Source organism: Zea mays, chromosome 9 (genome assembly GCF_902167145.1).
Source record: "Zea mays cultivar B73 chromosome 9, Zm-B73-REFERENCE-NAM-5.0, whole genome shotgun sequence".
Classification (NCBI taxonomy): Eukaryota; Viridiplantae; Streptophyta; class Magnoliopsida; order Poales; family Poaceae; genus Zea; species Zea mays.
The window spans coordinates 72207945-72225747 of NC_050104.1; the positions used below are offsets into that span (position 1 = coordinate 72207945).

At 44.8% G+C, this 17803-nt stretch overlaps 1 protein-coding gene across 1 annotated transcript; it reads left to right on the plus strand.

The window, feature by feature from the left end:
* Positions 1 to 553: 553 nt before the first annotated feature.
* Positions 554 to 16912, plus strand: LOC100282763 (Ribosomal protein L1p/L10e family-like). The gene is made up of 10 exons (NM_001374368.1): positions 554 to 1195; positions 7514 to 7600; positions 10490 to 10531; positions 10609 to 10714; positions 11372 to 11436; positions 11522 to 11566; positions 11640 to 11747; positions 11859 to 11946; positions 14990 to 15036; positions 16497 to 16912. Exons 1-10 carry the CDS (start codon positions 632 to 634, stop codon positions 16572 to 16574), a joined length of 1230 nt encoding a protein of 409 aa, NP_001361297.1. The 5' UTR covers positions 554 to 631; the 3' UTR covers positions 16575 to 16912.
* Positions 16913 to 17803: the final 891 nt, after the last annotated feature.

The following is a 17803-nucleotide window of genomic DNA, read 5'->3' on the forward strand; positions in this document are numbered from 1 at the left end:
TTCGTTACCTCAATTGCCACACTTTACTTAACTTTTCTGTCTAAGATTAGTTATTCAATTCGGACGACTAACCTTAGACAAAGTGTGACACATTTAGGGGCTGTTTGGTTCGTGGCTAAATGTGCCACACTTTGACTAAAGTTAGTCGTTCGAATTGAAGAACTAACCTTAGACAGAAAAGTTAGACAAAGTGTGACAACTTAGGCATCAAACCAAATAGATCCTTAGCCACAAATCAAACATGCCCTTAAGGTCTGTTTGGTTCACTGTCTAACTTGCCACACTTTGCCTAACTTTTCTGCCTAAGGTTAGTTCTTCAATTCGAACACCTAACCTTAGGCAAAGTGTGGCGTAGTTAGCCACGAACCAAACAGGCCCTTAGTCTTCCACTCATACTCAGGCTGGGCCGTCTCAAGATGGGAACATTCTCTCCATCAACGAAATAAGCCCGAGATAGACAAACACTCGGGCAACCGACCCACCATGATAGGAACTACCCAACAAAGTAGACACAGCCCACTTGCTTAACGCGAGAAACCCTCCTCCTCCCCCCATTTCCTACATCTTCCAGACTAAAACCCCAGGCCTCGCGAGTCGCCGCCGACCGCCGCAACCACGCGCTACGCCCCCGATGGCTCACCTCCGGCTCCTCTTCTCATACTTGCGGCGGAACCCGCAGCGCCACCGCCTGCTCTCACTCTTCCACTTCTCCTCCGACGCCAAGTCCAGCTCCGCCTCGCCGCCGCCTCCTCCCATCAAGCCCGTCTCCTACGCTCCGAAGCCGCAGCAGCAGGCCCCGCCCGAGGAGTCTGCCGCCCCGACAACCCCAGACGTTGCCCCTAGGGACCAATCCCCACTGCCACGACGGCCTCAGCAGCCGATGCCGCCGCGGGAGTGGACGCGGCAGGATATGCGGTACGTGAAGGACGCGGCGCCCGCGATCTCGCCCGTCTCGTACCCGTCCAGGGTCGCGCCGCTGCCGGAGGACCGTCCGGTCGGCGGCGAGGTGGAGGAGGTGCAGGACGGGGGGCTGCAGGGGGAGTCGGAGCGGATCCAGATGAACGCGGCGCGTCCCACCAGGAGCGTCTTTGGGATGCACGAGGAGGATAGGCTGCCGTACCCGACGGTCATACCCGTCGTCAAGCGGCCGCAGAAGGTCGCCATTGATTTAATCGACGCCATCCGCCTAGTTAAGGTCTGTTATGATTTTGATTTATCTCCACAATTCAAGTAGTGTCCATAATGTTGACCTTGAGAGGAGGATTCCCTCTGACTTTGTTTCATTTTGGCATGCTAAGAATTGGAATTAGAAAACAATGAACTGTGTGATTTTTGTAATGGCAGAACTAGGTTTCTGATTGCAGCTCTAGCTTATATTTTCACGTAAAGTCAAATAGGACGTGTCTCATGCATTTCACATGCTACTATGGTTGTTAAAACCGTGGCTAGGCCATAGAATCACATGGCTTACGAACCCCACTTTGATTAAAAGAATCGAGTCATATCTGATATAGTTTCTGAAGAGTTGCTCTCCAAGTAGTAAAACCCATTAGAATCATGCTCCAGATTGATCGTCGTGTTGCGATATCACCTGCTCCTAGGAGCTATGTGGCCACCTGGGTGCTTTAAGCTGCTTCACCCTTGAGATGTTAAGTGTCACCATCCCCAATTGTTTCACAGCTCCTGTGCTCACATGCTCCAAGGAGCACACATCTGCTGTGGCAGTGCCGACTGCCTGAGGTAATTTCTGAGGAAACAAATAAAGAGAGTTTTTTTTTCTAGATTTTACATTGATTCTACTATTCTGATCCTACCATTGAGTCTCTGATTTAGTCTACAATCTTTGATTTTGGCATCATTGGATGCTGCACTGGGTGAATGAAACCTGAACTGCAATTTTTAGAGTCATATAATTTGTACTGCTGATCCACAACAGTCAGTTGGATTGACTGTTTCATGACCCCAGTACTGTGATTTTGCATGGATGCTTCCTGGTTTAAGATAATAACATATCCCATGGCCCAAACGCCTGGCATGTACTTTTGGGTTGCATGTGATCGAAGATGATCTGGAAGTGTCAAAAGTCAATTCCTCTCATGTTTATTGCCATCATAGCTTGTGATGTATTGTGCTTGAAGTCTGCTATGGTGGGTCGTTCACACCTGTAACAAGTTTGGAAGCTTCCGTTGTGGGAAAAATGGTCTGTAGTTTTAGTTTTGAAGATAGTTTGTAATTAGTGCCTTTTGAGAATGATGTCACTTCCAATTCCAGAGGACCATGTAATAGTGCTTGTGAGAATAGTGATGGTTTTGACAGAGGCTGACCATCTTTTTCTACCTGAAAGTCTTTCTTTTGTGAGCAGGCTAGACTTCAACCTTTCAGATTGAATGAAGACAAAAATGTTGCTTTTCTTCTTACTATATATTCTCTTGCATAGCTGTTTGGTTCTTTAGGCTCCCTCAGCCTAGCAACTTCTCCTATCTCTCCCCCTCTTGTGGCTTTGTTCATAGTTTTGGCTCTTCTTTTTTGTACAGTTTCTTTTTGATCAATAAAAGTTTAACAGTGGGGGTCTCCCCTGCTGTAGTTTCCACTATAAAAAGAATAGTGATAGTTTGGTTATTTAAACATATGGTAGCCCAAATGCAGAACTTAATCACTTAGCCTCCGATTTTGTAACCTCCTCAACTTCCTATATCTTCTAATTCATAGGACATGTAGTGGGTTCTGAGAAAATGTGGGTACAATGCATGGGTCGTTGTAATTATCGGCTCTGAAAAATCTAGTCAATAACTTGACACTTTGTTGGAACTCACTGACACATGGCCGATCGAGTCCAAACAGTGGGAGAACGGGAATGCTTTAATGCTTAACAACACGGTGTATTAGAGCAACAATGTTTTTTTTCCAGCGTCCCCCATCAGGGTACAGTGCGGGGGTATTTATAGGTAAGCAGGGGACAGTCTCACCTTGGTAAATACAATTATGCCCCTGGTTACCTACGTTATTCCTGGAATATTCCTCCCTCAAGGGTTATTACTGTAGAGAATTGGTTTAGGGGAAAGCACCGCACACTCAATCAGGTGCGTGACTTCTCATATATATAGCCAAGTGGCTTGGTGTACAAGGATACAATCTCCTAAACTAGGAAGGCTGTCACCTATACAAGGTAAGGCTAAACTAGGAAGGCTGTCATCTATACAGGGTAGGACAGCCGGCTGTAGATATATGCCTAATACCCGCCCGCAGTCGCAGCGGGAGAGTCACGGACGCAAAGACTGGACCTAAACTCAGTAAACAACTGGACAGGTAAGCCTTTGGTCATGATGTCCGCGAATTGATGAGTAGAGGGGACATGGAGCACCCGAACTTGCCCCAGTGCCACTTTTTCGCGAACAAAATGGATGTCGATCTCAATGTGCTTCGTGCGGCGATGATGAACGGGATTAGCTGCCATGTAGACAGCGCTCACGTTGTCGCAGAAGACGACCGTTGCAGAGGCAAGAGAGACCTGAAGGTCCTGAAGGAGCTGTCGCAGCCAACAACACTCAGCAACAGCATGGGCCACAGCTCGGTATTCAGCCTCCGCGCTGGACCGAGAAACTGTGGTCTGTCGCTTGGAGGACCAAGAGATGAGGTTGTCGCCAAGGTAGACGCAGTAGCCTGAAGTGGAACGTCGAGAGTCGGGGCAGCCAGCCCAATCCGCATCGGAATACGCGGTGAGGGACTGTACAGGGCCGACACCAAGGTGAAGGCCGGAAGAGAGAGTGCCCTTCAAATAGCGCAGGATCCGCTTTAGCAGCGCCAGGTGGGGCTCGCGCGGGTCGTGCATGAAGAGACACACCTGCTGAACGGCGTAGGCCAAGTCAGGTCGGGTCAGGGTGATGTACTGGAGGGCGCCGGCGATGCTCCTGTATATGGATGGATCAGCAACGGGAGCACCATCAGTGGCGGATAGCTTGGCATGAGTGTCGACAGGGGTCGATGTAGAGTGACACTCAGCCATGCCAGCGCGCTGGAGAAGCTCAACGGCGTACTGTCGCTGAGACAGGAAGATCCCGTCGGAGGAGCGCGTGACGGAGATGTTGAGGAAGTGATGGAGGTCCCCAAGGTCTGTCATGGCGAACTCCGAGTGAAGAAGGGTGATGAAGCGCTGAAGAAGATCCGTCGAAGAGGCGGTGAGGATGATGTCGTCGACGTAGAGGAGCAGGTAGGCGAGGACGAGCGCCTCGGCCCAGTAAGGAGGCGGCATGTGGGCATGTATGAGGAGAGTGCGGCTGATGTTATTCAGCGTGCGAAGTATCCGCTCTGCCTTGCCGTTTTGCTGGGATGTGTAAGGGCAGGAAAATCGGAAAAGAATGCCACGAGATGAAAATAGAGAGGTGAGAGTGTGGTTAGCAAATTCAGTGCCATTGTCAGCCTGGAAAGATTTTATTGTGACGCCAAATTGGGTTTGCACAAGAGCGCAAAAAGCAGTGATGTGAGAGGCTACTTCAGATTTGCGAATAAGGGGAAAAGTCCAGCAAAAATGAGAGTAATCGTCTAACAAAACCAAATAGTACTGGTACCCTGATATGCTAGCCACGGGAGACGTCCAAACATCGCAATGAATCAAATCAAAGGGTGCAGAACTGCGTGTTTGAGAAGGAGTAAAAGGTAGTCTCACATGTTTGCCAAGCTGACAGGAATGACATAGAGGTGGTTCTACTTTATTACAAGAAATGGCGGAAGTATTTCTAAGAGTATTTATTGCAGTAGAAGACGGATGACCGAGCCGAGAGTGCCACAGGGAGGTGGTGATGGCAATGGAGGCGTACGGCGAGGTGGAATGGTGTAGAGGTCCCCATCACTATCGCAGCGAAGCATCACGCGACGACTCGCCATATCCTTAACAGAAAAACCAAGAGCGTCAAATTCAATCGAACAATTGTTGTCACGAGTAAATTGACGTACCGAGAGGAGGTTACGAACGAGGGAAGGAACCACTAGGACATCACGCAGAGTGAAAGTGGATGAACTAGTAGGAAGGACAGAGGAGCCGCGGCAGGTGATGGGTAGGTTGTGACCATTGCCGACAGTGATGGAAGTGTAAGAGGGTGGGAGACGGGAGAGGAGTATACCATCCGTAGACGTCATGTGGCTGGAGGCGCCGGAGTCCATCACCCAGCTGCCCTGTCCCTGAAGGGCGAGCTGGTGCAAGGCAGCGATGAGGCCGGATTGGTCCCAGTTCGGCGTGGGGGACGACATCTGGAGCGGTGCGAAGGCGGTGTGCGCTTGAGGTTGGGGAGCGACGCCCAGGACTCCTGCGCCAGGAGCACGCCACCCGCCCTGTCCGCCTGGGCCTCCCTGCGGCGCGCCATAGGGGGAGAAGCAGAACCAGGGGCCCGACGGCTGGCGGCCCGACTGCGGCCACTGGTGAGTAGATGCGCCAGAATGTTTGCCGTAGTTGCCGCCTTTCTTCTTCTTGCTGCCGCCGCCGTATCCACCGCCGCCTTTGCCATAGCCGCCGCCGCCTGCCGGTGTCTGCTGGGGACCAGCAGAGGAGCGGCAGCCGCCCGGGCCAGAGCAGGAGGAGGTGGCGGCAAGGAGAGCTGTGGCGGCCGCCGTCTTGACCTCGTTGGCGAGGCGGAGCTCCTTGAGTTTCAGGAGATCAAGAGCAGAGGCGAAGTCGGGAAGGACGGTGGAGTTGGCGATGTCGTCTGCGGTGTTGCTGAAGCGGGGATTGACGCCGCGGAGAAGATTGAGGACGAGCTGCGAGTCCTCGACTGGATGGCCGACGTCCCGGAGATCGGCGGCCTTCCGCTTCATGATCTCAGCGTACTCGTCGATGGATGAGTCGCCTTGGGTCATGGAGTGGAAGTCGTGGAGGTGGAGAATCGCCCGCGGGGCCTTGTTGGCGCGGAACAGACCTTCGATGGCGACCCAAAGGTTGCGGGCGGTCTGGTTGTCACCGTCGACGGCGAGGCTGAGGATGGAGTCGTCGACGGAGCCGAAGATCCAGCTGCGAACGCAGCAGTCCGCTTGATCCCAGATCGGGTCTTGCGGGCGTGGGGGAGCAGAGCCGTCGATGTGGTGGCGAAGGAGGAACTTGCCGCACATCGATTTGAAGAAGGATGCCCATCGGGAGTAGTTGGAGGCCTTCATCTCCAGCTTGGTCGGTACATGAGATTGAACCGAAACCGTGGCATACGAGGGCACCATGAGCTGCTGGATGGCGCCAAGGTTGGCGGTGGCGCCTAAGGTCTGCTCAGACATGGAGGAGAGGAGGAGGGGTGCCGGCGGCGTGAGAGAAAGCAGAGAGCAGCGGAAGGAAGGCCGGGATCGAATTGATCCTGTCTGATACCATGTAGAGAATTGGTTTAGGGGAAAGCACCGCACACTCAATCAGGTGCGTGACTTCTCATATATATAGCCAAGTGGCTTGGTGTACAAGGATACAATCTCCTAAACTAGGAAGGCTGTCACCTATACAAGGTAAGGCTAAACTAGGAAGGCTGTCATCTATACAGGGTAGGACAGCCGGCTGTAGATATATGCCTAATAATTACAGGTCATTACAGTGTGATTAAGTACAACACGGATGGACACACCATTAATCCTACCTGTGCTGTGGCTTACTAGTGGGGCCAGGCGACCCAGGGCATGGTGTATGGTGTAATTTGATATGGGTATGGTGTAATTTGATATCCGTGGGTACGGTTATGGATATAATAAGGTATCCGCGAATATTTTTTTCGCGGGTATGGATATCCAGTATCCATACCCGTTACCCAATGGATATCTAACATGTGGGATATCCGGATTTATATATTATCATAAATTCTTAGTTTTCAATTTTTATCCATAACATGTTGTTTGGTGCTGAAATTATCATTTAATGCTATTGGAATGATAATTATTTTGAAATGTAATAAAACTGTTGTTTGGTGTTTAATGCTAAAATTGTAGTGGGCGGGCGGGTAACGGGTATCCACTGGATAGCGGATACCCAGCGGGTATGGGTATGGATACAGATCCATACCCACGAACGTTTATGGGTACGAATATAGGTTGAGTTTTGTCTCGCGGGTATGGATTCGCGAACTATATATCTGTGTACTACCCGCCCGATTGCCATCCCTAGCGGTTCTGCACGGGCCCGCTTTAATAACACGCGCGGGTAGTGTCAGTAGCCTTCGTCTTAGGGCGCCGGGTCTTTGGGAGTCGGCAAGGCCTTCGCCTTTCCTGGCCGAACCGGGAACCGACAAAGCCTTCGCTTGTCCTGGACGGTCCCTCTGTTCTAGGGCCTTCGCTTGGTTGGAGTAGACTTCACTTTCCCTCCGTCATGGTTTATCCTGTTCTCGTTATAAATGAACCGAGCGAGGGGGACAGTCAGCCTTCGCCCCAACACACTTTTTTCTCCATTTTGTTCTTGCTTTATCATAATAATGGACTTGAATCTGCCATGGCATCTTTCCTATTTTCTTTTTCTTGGGTCAATGATTGAATCTCAATTTGTTTACTTTTTGCTTTCCAGACTAGTGCAAACGAGAAGAAGCGGAATTTTGTTGAAACTGTTGAAGCTCATGTGATATTAGGTGTTGATCCTCGTCGTGGTGACCAGGTATGATGTGTTTCTTTATAAATTACGTAGATGCACTTATTATTTCCTGAGTTCATGCTACTCCCTCCATTCTCTTTTATTTGATGTTATTGATACTCTCTCTCTCTTTGACTAATATTTTTTATAACTTTGAAATAATAATATAATTAAACTACATGATTACAAAATGTATTTTGAAGTCTTATGTATGCATTTCTTGTGCAGGCTTGATATTTAACGTATTGATAATTTAGTTTGAGTTAAATGCACCTGATGTCTATTAGCTTGTGCAAGAGTTTCAGTTAGGTCCATTAAAAGTTGACTGTAGGTCCATACCCCTTCATTTGGACCTTAGATTCAACTTCTAGACCCATATATTTTTAAATGGTTTATCGCTGGTCCTTACACCCTTTGTTTGGCCCTTAAATCTGACATGGCACATGGAAGCAGCAATCAACAATCAACATGGCATGAAGTTTGCTGAGCCCATGCTTATCCCTGATCGTGCTGCCTTTCAGCCCACTCCATCAAGTCTGGCATATGTGCCTACGCTCTATCTCTACTCCATTGCTTGTCACCACCATTACCGACCACGGAGCTTCTACTATCATAGTTGTTCCTTGCCCTGTGCTGCACCATGTCCTTAGAATGAGCTCTATTGAGTCCATCTCTGCCTCCTCTACCCGTTGCCTCATTGGGCACACAAAAAATGTGTTAGATTCCTGCTGTATTGCAGCTGCCACGGCTGAGGTTTGAGCCTGCGTGCCACCATTTCTGTTGGTGCAAGCCATTACTACTTCATCGTGGTTGAGTCTATCGTGGTCCACTCATCCCTATGCACATGCATTCGAGGCAAGTCTGTATATGCCAAACCCAACATTTCCACCGTTGTCTTCTACCTTCTGCTTGCTGTCAACCGCTGGACAGGCACACTCGTGGCCAACCTATTGTTGGCCTCTATCCGACAAATTAAACCATTTTTGGGTGCACAGGTGAGTGGTGAAGCTCGCGGTCCCATCTATAATAGCCAACAAGTGCTCCCTTGGCCGAATTGGCTCTCCCCGCCGTACATGTGCCTTTGTTGATTAGGTGAATAGAGAAGATGAAAGAGATGTCTCGTTGGATATGTGCGCCGCTACGTCTGCTCAAGGTGCCCTAGCGGCCATTGCCCTAGCAGGCCTTAGTCGTGCGTCACCATCTCCTGCACTCATGTTACTTGCCGGTCCTTGTTCTCACCACCTTGCATGCTCAGGGAACAGAGCAAGGAAAGAGAAGGAAAGAGGGGTTGTTTGTAAATTTCATGCCATGCTGGTTGTTGACTCCGCATGCCACATCAGATCCCCCAAGTTGGGGATTGAAGTGGGTTATTTGTAAGGGACTCTTTTCCCCATTTTTCCTCTTTTATAGGCCCTGTTTGGGATGGCTCCAGGTTCCAGCTCTAGTGTGTTGCTGTAGTTTATAATATCAATTTAAATAGTTTGAAAATATTTTTAATCTAAATAATAAAAGAAATGACTTATCTAAATGTCTTCTAATGACTTACAGCTCCAGCTCCATGATTTTCTGGAGCACCTAATGACCTGCTCCACCAGTTCTACCAATTTTTTTGGAGCTGGAGCTATCCCAAACAGGACCATAAAATGATGCGCAACTCTCCTGCATGTTCGATAAAAAAAGTTGATGGATCTAAGTATCTAACTGAAACCGCCACATAACTTAATGTACCTTTGGTGCATTTAACTCATTTAGTTTTATAAATTTTCACTGCATGGAAACATCAAATAAGGATTTTTGGACTTTTTATTCTTAAAGATGTTCTTGGCTAGAGCCAGTGAGATCCTTGAACTTTAGTTTTGCATGTCTTTATGACGAATTGTTCTTGTTAGGTACAACTACAAGCTGTTTGATAGGTAAAAAAGGTGACGTGTTCATGAGACATGGGGTTTGGCAAGTAAAGAGATTAGGCGGGTCCCTGTAAGGGCGTGTCTGGGACAACTTCTGTGTCACCGTGAGAATCAGTAAAACCACGCCAACGCCTTGTGAGAATCGACGATTCTTTCCACCACCGGAGTCCGGAGACACAACGACCATGAGCTTGAATTAGCTCTAGTGTTTTCCGTTTGTGGATGGAAGCCATGGTCACCATACCACACCACACAGTGGCTGCGACGTGGTTCCAAATACGGCCTAATGCTCCCACTTTGTTACTTGATGTATATAAATGGCATAATTAAGCTAGCCCAGAACTGATACAACACATTTAAGCTATCTATAATGAGTTAATGACACCCAAACAAATTTGTGGATCTCTGGTGCAGTTTTCTCTTAATTGTACTTAAGATTTATTTGATTATTTCAACTGCAGCTGTTGTGGTACTTGTGATTTTCAGTCATGCCCATGTACTCACAAAATCCTGAGAAATTGGTTCTACTCGGTTAGTTGTCAACAAATTAATGATGCACGAAGAACTATTACTTGAGGTAATTTACCGGTAGCAACAATACCTCTTCGCTCCACCATACCTTCCATGAGTCATGGGTCTTTGAAGACAGGGTAGAAGTCACATAAATGAAGAATATTGTTAATATCACTTTGTGAACTTATGATTATGCTATCTCCCTTGTGGCATGTATGCCAGATGCATGATAAATGTCGTCACAACTCACAAACCCTCTGGCACAGAAGTCAAGAAGCTTTAAGAAATGCTAAGCAATTATGCTTTACCGGTGCCTCAGAAGTTTGATAGCCTAGATGCGAATGGTCTGGTTTTGATTGATTGGTTATTTTGAAACTTATTGTCTGACGTACTGACTGTACTTCCATCTGGGTTACAGATGATCTAGTTTTGATTGATTGGTTATTGGGAACTTATGTCTGATGTACTGACTATACTTCTATCTGGGTTACAGATGGTTCGTGGCGCCTTAACATTGCCTCATGGCACTGGCAAGGTATGATGGTATATTTTTTAATACTAGTTTCTTATGGTACTTTGTAATGAGTTTTTTTGTTTACTTTACTCTTTAAGACTGTTAGGGTAGCAGTATTTGCTGAAGGTCCTGGAGCAGACGAAGCTAGAGCTGCCGGAGCAGATGTTGTTGGTGGTGATGAGTTGATTGAGGAGATCCGCACAGGTACTTTATTTTATTCTGTTGTTTTTAAAGCTTTCTTCAGTCCTTCACTTTCCATCTACATGAATGTTTTCTTGTGTATTATGTGTTGTATGTTTGAGGAATAATTCCAAGAAGTTGAAGAATACATTTACCCTAGTCGGTTGCCCACACATTGTTACGGGTGTTGTACATCAGATAGATAGATCTTCCTTATTATAATATCTCTCCTCTTAATATCACAAGCAAACACTAGCTCAATTGGCTGAAGGTGCTACTTCCACTAAGTGGTGTTGGGTTCGAACCCTCTCAGCCACCGCGGTTTTTTTGGCTGGGCAGCACGTGGGCAGGAGCGGGAATGAATGGCAGGCGGGCCGGGCAGTGCGTGGGCGGGAGCGGATTCGTGAGAGCAGGGGCTGGATGCGCGGGATTGTGAATTTGGCGCTGCCTGCGGGAAGCACGATTTCAGGCGCGGGGACAGGCAGGGTGCACGTGACGCACCAAGAAAACTCATATTTAAATATAGTAGAGATTTTTATTAAGTTATCACCCATTCACTTGTCTTATCTTTTCACTGCTTGGTACCCTATTGTACGATATCTTTTGAACCATTGATCCTTTAGTTTGCAGCGTCAATATTTGATATTATTTGATTTATTATTTCCATTTATATGCATATAGGAGGAGGCAAACTAAGCTTTGACAAGTGCATAGCAACCCCAATGTTCATGCCCCGATTGTCAAAGGTAGCACAATAGCTGATTGAACTTATTAACATTAATCTGTTTCTGAATGATATAAGTTAACATCATAATTGTTTTTCATTTTCAGGTTGCTAGGATATTGGGTCCACGTGGTTTGATGCCTAATCCTAAGGTAAGAATGGTCTCTAGCTTTATTGGAGAATCAGGCTCAATGTTCTGCTGTTAGTGACACTTGGTGTATGTAGCTAGGATCTGTGACGAATGATGTTTCTGGTGCGGTCAAAGCGGCAAAATCAGGACGTGTTGATTTCAAAATAGATAAAACTGCTATAGTGCATGTTGGCCTTGGGAAGGTATGGAAGATCAGTATAGTCCTAGTGATATTACCATTATATTGCATAGCTGATCAATTGCAAGCTTTTTCGTTTATTTTCTTATATTATCATTGTTTGTGTTATTGGCAGGTAAACTTTACTGAGGAGAGTTTACGTGAAAATATTGGTGCTTTTGTGCATGCACTTTTACTTGCTAAGCCAGTGGGCTTAAAGAAAAGTAAGTGACGCACTGACACTATTTAAGTATTTATGGCAACATTCTGTTGTACGTTAGTTCATAATTTTTTATTTGTGAACTCCCGACATGATTGCTAAACAGTTTTTATGTGGTATGTTTAGTGCAACACTGAGAAAGTTGCTAGTTTTCTTTTGACCCAATGTCAGATGTTGTCTTGTTTCCTTTAATGCTTTCCCTTTTAGCTCAAGAGAACATATTGTATTAGTCTTGAATACTCTAGGCATGATTATCATGTAGTTCTTGTGTAGTACTACTAGTACCCCCTCTCTTCCAAAATGTGTCATTTTATTGTCCTAAGTCTAACTTCTCTAACATTTATAGAAAACACACCAATATTTACACTCTTCAACATCGAATTAGTTTCATTAAATCCAGCATGAAATACTCTTGATAGTGGCAAATGCATGTATTTGGTACTGTAGATGTTAATATTATTTTGACTAAAAGGTACCAAAGGCCCATTAACTTCAGATGGGTTTTTGGGTTTCTAAACCTTTTAAGTGGTTCATCGGAGGTTAACGCCCCTTCGTTTGGCCCTTAGATCTGATGTGGCATGTCTAGGTGTGTGCTGTTGTCACGCCTTCCATCCCTGTGTCACCTGCGTGCATCTCCAATCCTCATGTCTTGTTCGCTCGCAGGCCACACTCGCATCTGCCAGCCCCATGCGCTCGCGGAACAAGCTGGCCCTGTGCTTGCTTGCCGGCCACACGCTTTTACCGCGTGCTGCACCTCACCAGCTCTCTCCCAAATGTCTAGCCCTGCTGTCCGTTGTCAGTGTCCTGCTCTGCGCAATGCTTCTGGATTTTTTCATCGTCAAAGCTGCCTGCCGGTCCTGTTAGTATGACTGAGCTCATGTTCTCTTTCTAGTTGCTCCCCACACATGTAGCCCGCATGCAGGTGATCAAATTTCCTCAGGTCAAAACCATGACATGCAATAGACCTGTTATGGCCATCTTTGGTGACTTCATGACTATGCTGGTTGGCAAGGCGCTGCTGCATGGGTACAATAGCTCCCCTAGGTACAACGGGCCAACTGACAAGCCGAGCCATGCCTTGGTGGGGTCACGAAATTTTAGGGATGGCACATCATCTTGGTGTAGCATGGGGACGGTGGGGTAGTGCCGTAGTGGGGGCATGTGGCGCGAGGGTTGCTGTGACGGTATGTAGCTAGCGCGGCACGGCATGCTTGTGGCGGCTGGCAAGCACAATGGTCGGGGCAGGAGCACTGTGCAGCTGGCGCCGCGCAGGGGTCCTTGCCGTTGGTGGTGTTAGCAGAGAGCGTTATGAGTGTTCTGTTCTTGGGCTAGAGAGATTGACGACAATTGGGTGGTTATCTTTGAGTGGCTCGTGGAGGGTTGGATGGATCGTGACCTTGGGCTTGCCGGCGCCACCGATTGTTTTGCATGTTGATAACAACGTTGAGTTGCAGAGTGTGGTGAGGGGCAGCAACCAACGATGATAGGGTCGGAGGTGGAAAGCATGAAGGTATGTGGTTTGCGGCCGACCAACTATAGCAGCTACAGGGATGGCGTGAAGGGTGGTGGCCAGTGATCATGGGGCGGCGCATGACCAGTAAGGACTGTGTGTGGCCATCATGGCCATACTCTGCATCCAGGACCTGTTTGACGAAATTCCTCAGCCTGGAGTTGCCCCATGAGCATGCCATGTCACGTCAGTTCTAAGGGCAAAACAAAGGGACATGGGCCTTCGATGAACCACTTAAAAATGTTGGGTCCCAAAAGTGCAATGGTCCTAGATGACACCTCAAAAGTTAATAGACCCCTGATGCATTTTACCATATTATTTTCTATAAACTTGGTCGGAGATTGACTTACAACAAAACTAAAATGACCTATATTTTTGAGCAAAATGAGTATCATTTATACCTCCTACATTGGAATTTTCAGTACCAGTTCTTTCATAATACTTGCTTTGCTTTTGACCCTTCTCTCTCTACTCCCTTTGATTCCAAATATAAGTCGATTTTAGCCTTCACATTTTTCTCCAAATGTATGTTGTTTTAGACCTTATGTTCATATTTAACATTTTCTTCCTTCCTAGTGCAATGGTGAGAACTGTTTTATTGAGTCATCAGATCCACGGGTTCGAAGCAGCCTCTGCGCAGTTGCCTCGATTTATCTCTTCTCTAGACCCAACTCATCTGGGGGAGCCTCCGGCACTTTTTTGCCCCTACTTAGAATGAATGAATCATCTTCCCTAGGAAATAAATGAATAACCTTAAGGTCATATATACTTCCTTGATCCTTGATTATACGCAGGAGGCCTCTGTTTTTGTACTGGTTCGTTGGGACCTCTATTTTTATTCTTAATATAATGACCCACGGTCCTTCATTTCTGAAAAAAAATTCCTTGATCCTTGTGCACAAGTCTAAAACAACATGCACTTGGAATCAGATGTAGTAGTCGTTCATTTAGTGCAAAAGTATGATATCTATATATATGTTTGGGTGAAAGGGACTCTAGCTGAGTTGGTTAGGTGGTCTGAGTAGCACTCCTTAGGTTATGGGTTCGACTTCCTGTGGGAGCGAATTTCAGGTTCTGGGTAAAAAAAAATCCTCTCGTCTGCCCCACTAAAGCATAGGTCTAAGGACTTGTTCCGGTCGCGGTCGTTTCTCACATGGGCTACGGTGCCGCTGTGTATGGGTGGGGCAGGGGTTTGGGGGTTTTATCGACATGCATGAGGTCTTTTTAATATAATGCCTAGGGGCTGTCTTACCCCCCTCACGTTGAGTTTTTTTATATATATGTTTGGAGCATAAGGTCTTCAGAAACTAGAATTTGAATACAACTGTCATTGGACTGGATGGATTCTTGTAGTGTCAAATGTGTTTTCATGTAAGCTTGTTTTGATTTTTTTGAAAGATTATCTGGTTTTGTGATTTTGATAGTAACATGCCACCTTTGAAAATGGATATGTACACATTTTAATAATTCATTGCCATTCGATTATTGTGATGAAACACTAGAAGTCCAAGCTGTTAACGTTCTCTTTTCCTTGCAGCTTCAAAATATGTCGGATATGTGAAGAAGTTCACACTGAGTAGCACAGTGAGTTACCATCTCTTTACTGTCAAACATGCATTTTTTACATCCCCTAGAGATGACATGAAATACATCACACACAAATAAATTGTGAGATCTATAACTAGATTTTTTGTTTTCTTTTGGCTGCCTGTTGTTATTACTAGCTACTTCATGCATGTGCTAAACAAACCACGCATGTACATAGTTTTCTTGAGGATGTGTACTTCTCAATCATCCATACAGTGGACGTTTGTTATGACTGAGTGTGCATGAAAAATGGAAGTTTGTTAGGACTTAATGAAGCATTTGGGTAATGGGTTGTACTGGACTCATGGGCTTTGCTTGGTCAAGTACTCTATTGAATTCAGATTGGATATATGTTTGTAAGTCCATAGTCCAGAACACACGTACTACCACTTGATATAATGTTGCTAATGGTTGGGATGAAAGTTGCTAAGTTAATGACTAGAAATGTTGTAAAATTGGTGGTCTGTACTGTGTACAGGGAAATGTCTCCTTGGTGACTGCAACCAAGCTTCTAAGTACATGTGCAGTTGATCAAAATGAAGTGTATAGAGAGATGAGATGTCTTCTTAAATGCTATGATATAGATTCTCTCTCTCTCTCTCTCTCTCTCTATATATATATATATATATATATATATATATATATATATATATATATATATATATATATATATATATATATATATATATATATATATATATATATATATAGGCATCCTTGGGGTGATCTCGAAGTTCCTACGGGGTGGAGACAATGGGGTCGGTCCATGGATTTTCCTTCCTTTTGCCACATTTCGCTCAAAGGGTTGAAGGGAGATAATGCATCAAGCTATTCGCAAGGGCCAACTTGATCCTCTTCCTCAGGGATCCCAGATGAGGGAAGCCTAGGAGAGCCGCCGACTATATATATATACACACCTGGTTTGAACATGTTAAAGGGAGACCTGAAATTCTAAGACGCTATAGCAATGAGAAAAGAGGCGGGGAAAGACTGAAGATAACAAGGTTAAGTCAGCTAAGCAAAAGGAGACATGAGAGGATGGACTATACGCCAAGAATTAGCCTTGTATAGGAGTGTATGTGTCTAAACCTTATGGTTTCTATCAGGGTTTTAACTCTAGCTCATCTTAACTTGTTTGGGACTAAAGACTTTGTTGTTGCTGTGTATATATAGATGGCAACAGCTATTCCTAGCATGTAGCCTTATCCTCTACGATATCTTCTCAGAACTAGTGAGGAATGGAAAAACATTCTTGGGCTAGACGTTGAGTGACCTAAACTAAAGAAAACTTTTGATATTTGGAAGCATGCTCAATAGCAGGCTTCGCACCAGATGTTGCAATTTTTTGATTTGCTATCTTTAATTTCTGTGCAAGCTTTTTCTAGTGCATAAACCTACTGACAGGTGTTGAACTTAAATTGTTCATATATTTTACTTAATGGAGTAACTTGTTGCAGATGGGACCCGGACTTCCTGTTACCATACCATCACTATCTGTGGCCGCCGATCACTATAACAAGGTTCAAGTCAGCTAAGTCAATACAGTAGAACATCGAATGTAGCTTTCTTTCTCCAATAGCCGTGGCCTGCAGATGGCGGTGGAGCTTAACCAGTCAGCAAGGTTGAGATTTGGGTGGCTTGCTGTTTTGTTATTGGGGATAATACCTTTTGTGGACAAGGATCATTCAACAAACATCATAACCTATAACTTTATTTTATCCTTGTCACTGCAATTTTGAGATTGCGTTGCTGGTCTACCTGTGTTATCCAGAGTCTTGTCATTTGTTGCACGAAATGTAATATCGAAATACGGTAGTTTTAGGGCATTACTTTTGATAATAAGAAATGAAGTATTGAACCATGATTCGATTCAGAATCCGGAGCGTACACTCACAATCGAGAATAAGCTAGCTGGCACGATGTCTGGAGTTATTGATCAGTTTCTTTTAACTTCTTTTCGAGTTATATTTGATAGGGCTGGAAATGGATGTCTGGAGATTCGAATTATTCGTATTTGTATTTGTTACAACTGCTAATATGGATATCCGTATTCGATTTCAATATGAATGTTAAATAGATGTATTCGATTTCGTTTTATAGTACTTTTCTCTGTCCGATTCCATATTCATATTCGAAAAAAACCATGAAACATCCGATACTATCCGTATCCGTGAAAAAATATGTTTTATAAAACCATTTCAAACTTAACTTTATCACTAATTACTAATTAAAAATAATTTTAAGTTTAACAATATACTAAAAAAATGATATATATCATTTAAAATATTAAAAATAATGATATGATAAATAAATAAATAAATATATCAACCTTATATTTCTAGTGATATCCAATAATAAAATTCAATAGATTTTATAAACATTTAACTATAGCTCTCCACTTTATCTATATAGTGAACACATCCCAACGAAGTTCCATAAACATTTAACTATAACTCTCCACTTTACAATATATAGATAAATTTCTTCATGTTTTCATTTAAGTTTTGGTACACATTTATATAGGACATTCATTCATTTTAGAACGGAAAATTTGTTTTTCTTGGTACATTTACTATTTTATATCAATTCTAATTTACTTGTATTTGTACAAATGACACTTATTAAATATCAAATGTTATTGTTTATCTATTGTTACATGCTTCGATAGTTTAAAAATATTATTTACATAGTTTTGTTGACTCGGATATGGAGGATCACAAGAAATCAATTTTAATTTAAATTTGTTTTGACTATCTATTGACTA

Coding starts and splice junctions, on each gene's coding strand:
- LOC100282763 (NM_001374368.1), top strand. CDS start 632: ATGGCTCACCTCCGGCTCCTCTTCTCATACTTGCGGCGGAACCCGCAG. Junction 1,196..7,513: donor ACGCCATCCGCCTAGTTAAG/GTCTGTTATGAT, acceptor TTTGCTTTCCAG/ACTAGTGCAAACGAGAAGAA. Junction 7,601..10,489: donor ATCCTCGTCGTGGTGACCAG/GTATGATGTGTT, acceptor TCTGGGTTACAG/ATGGTTCGTGGCGCCTTAAC.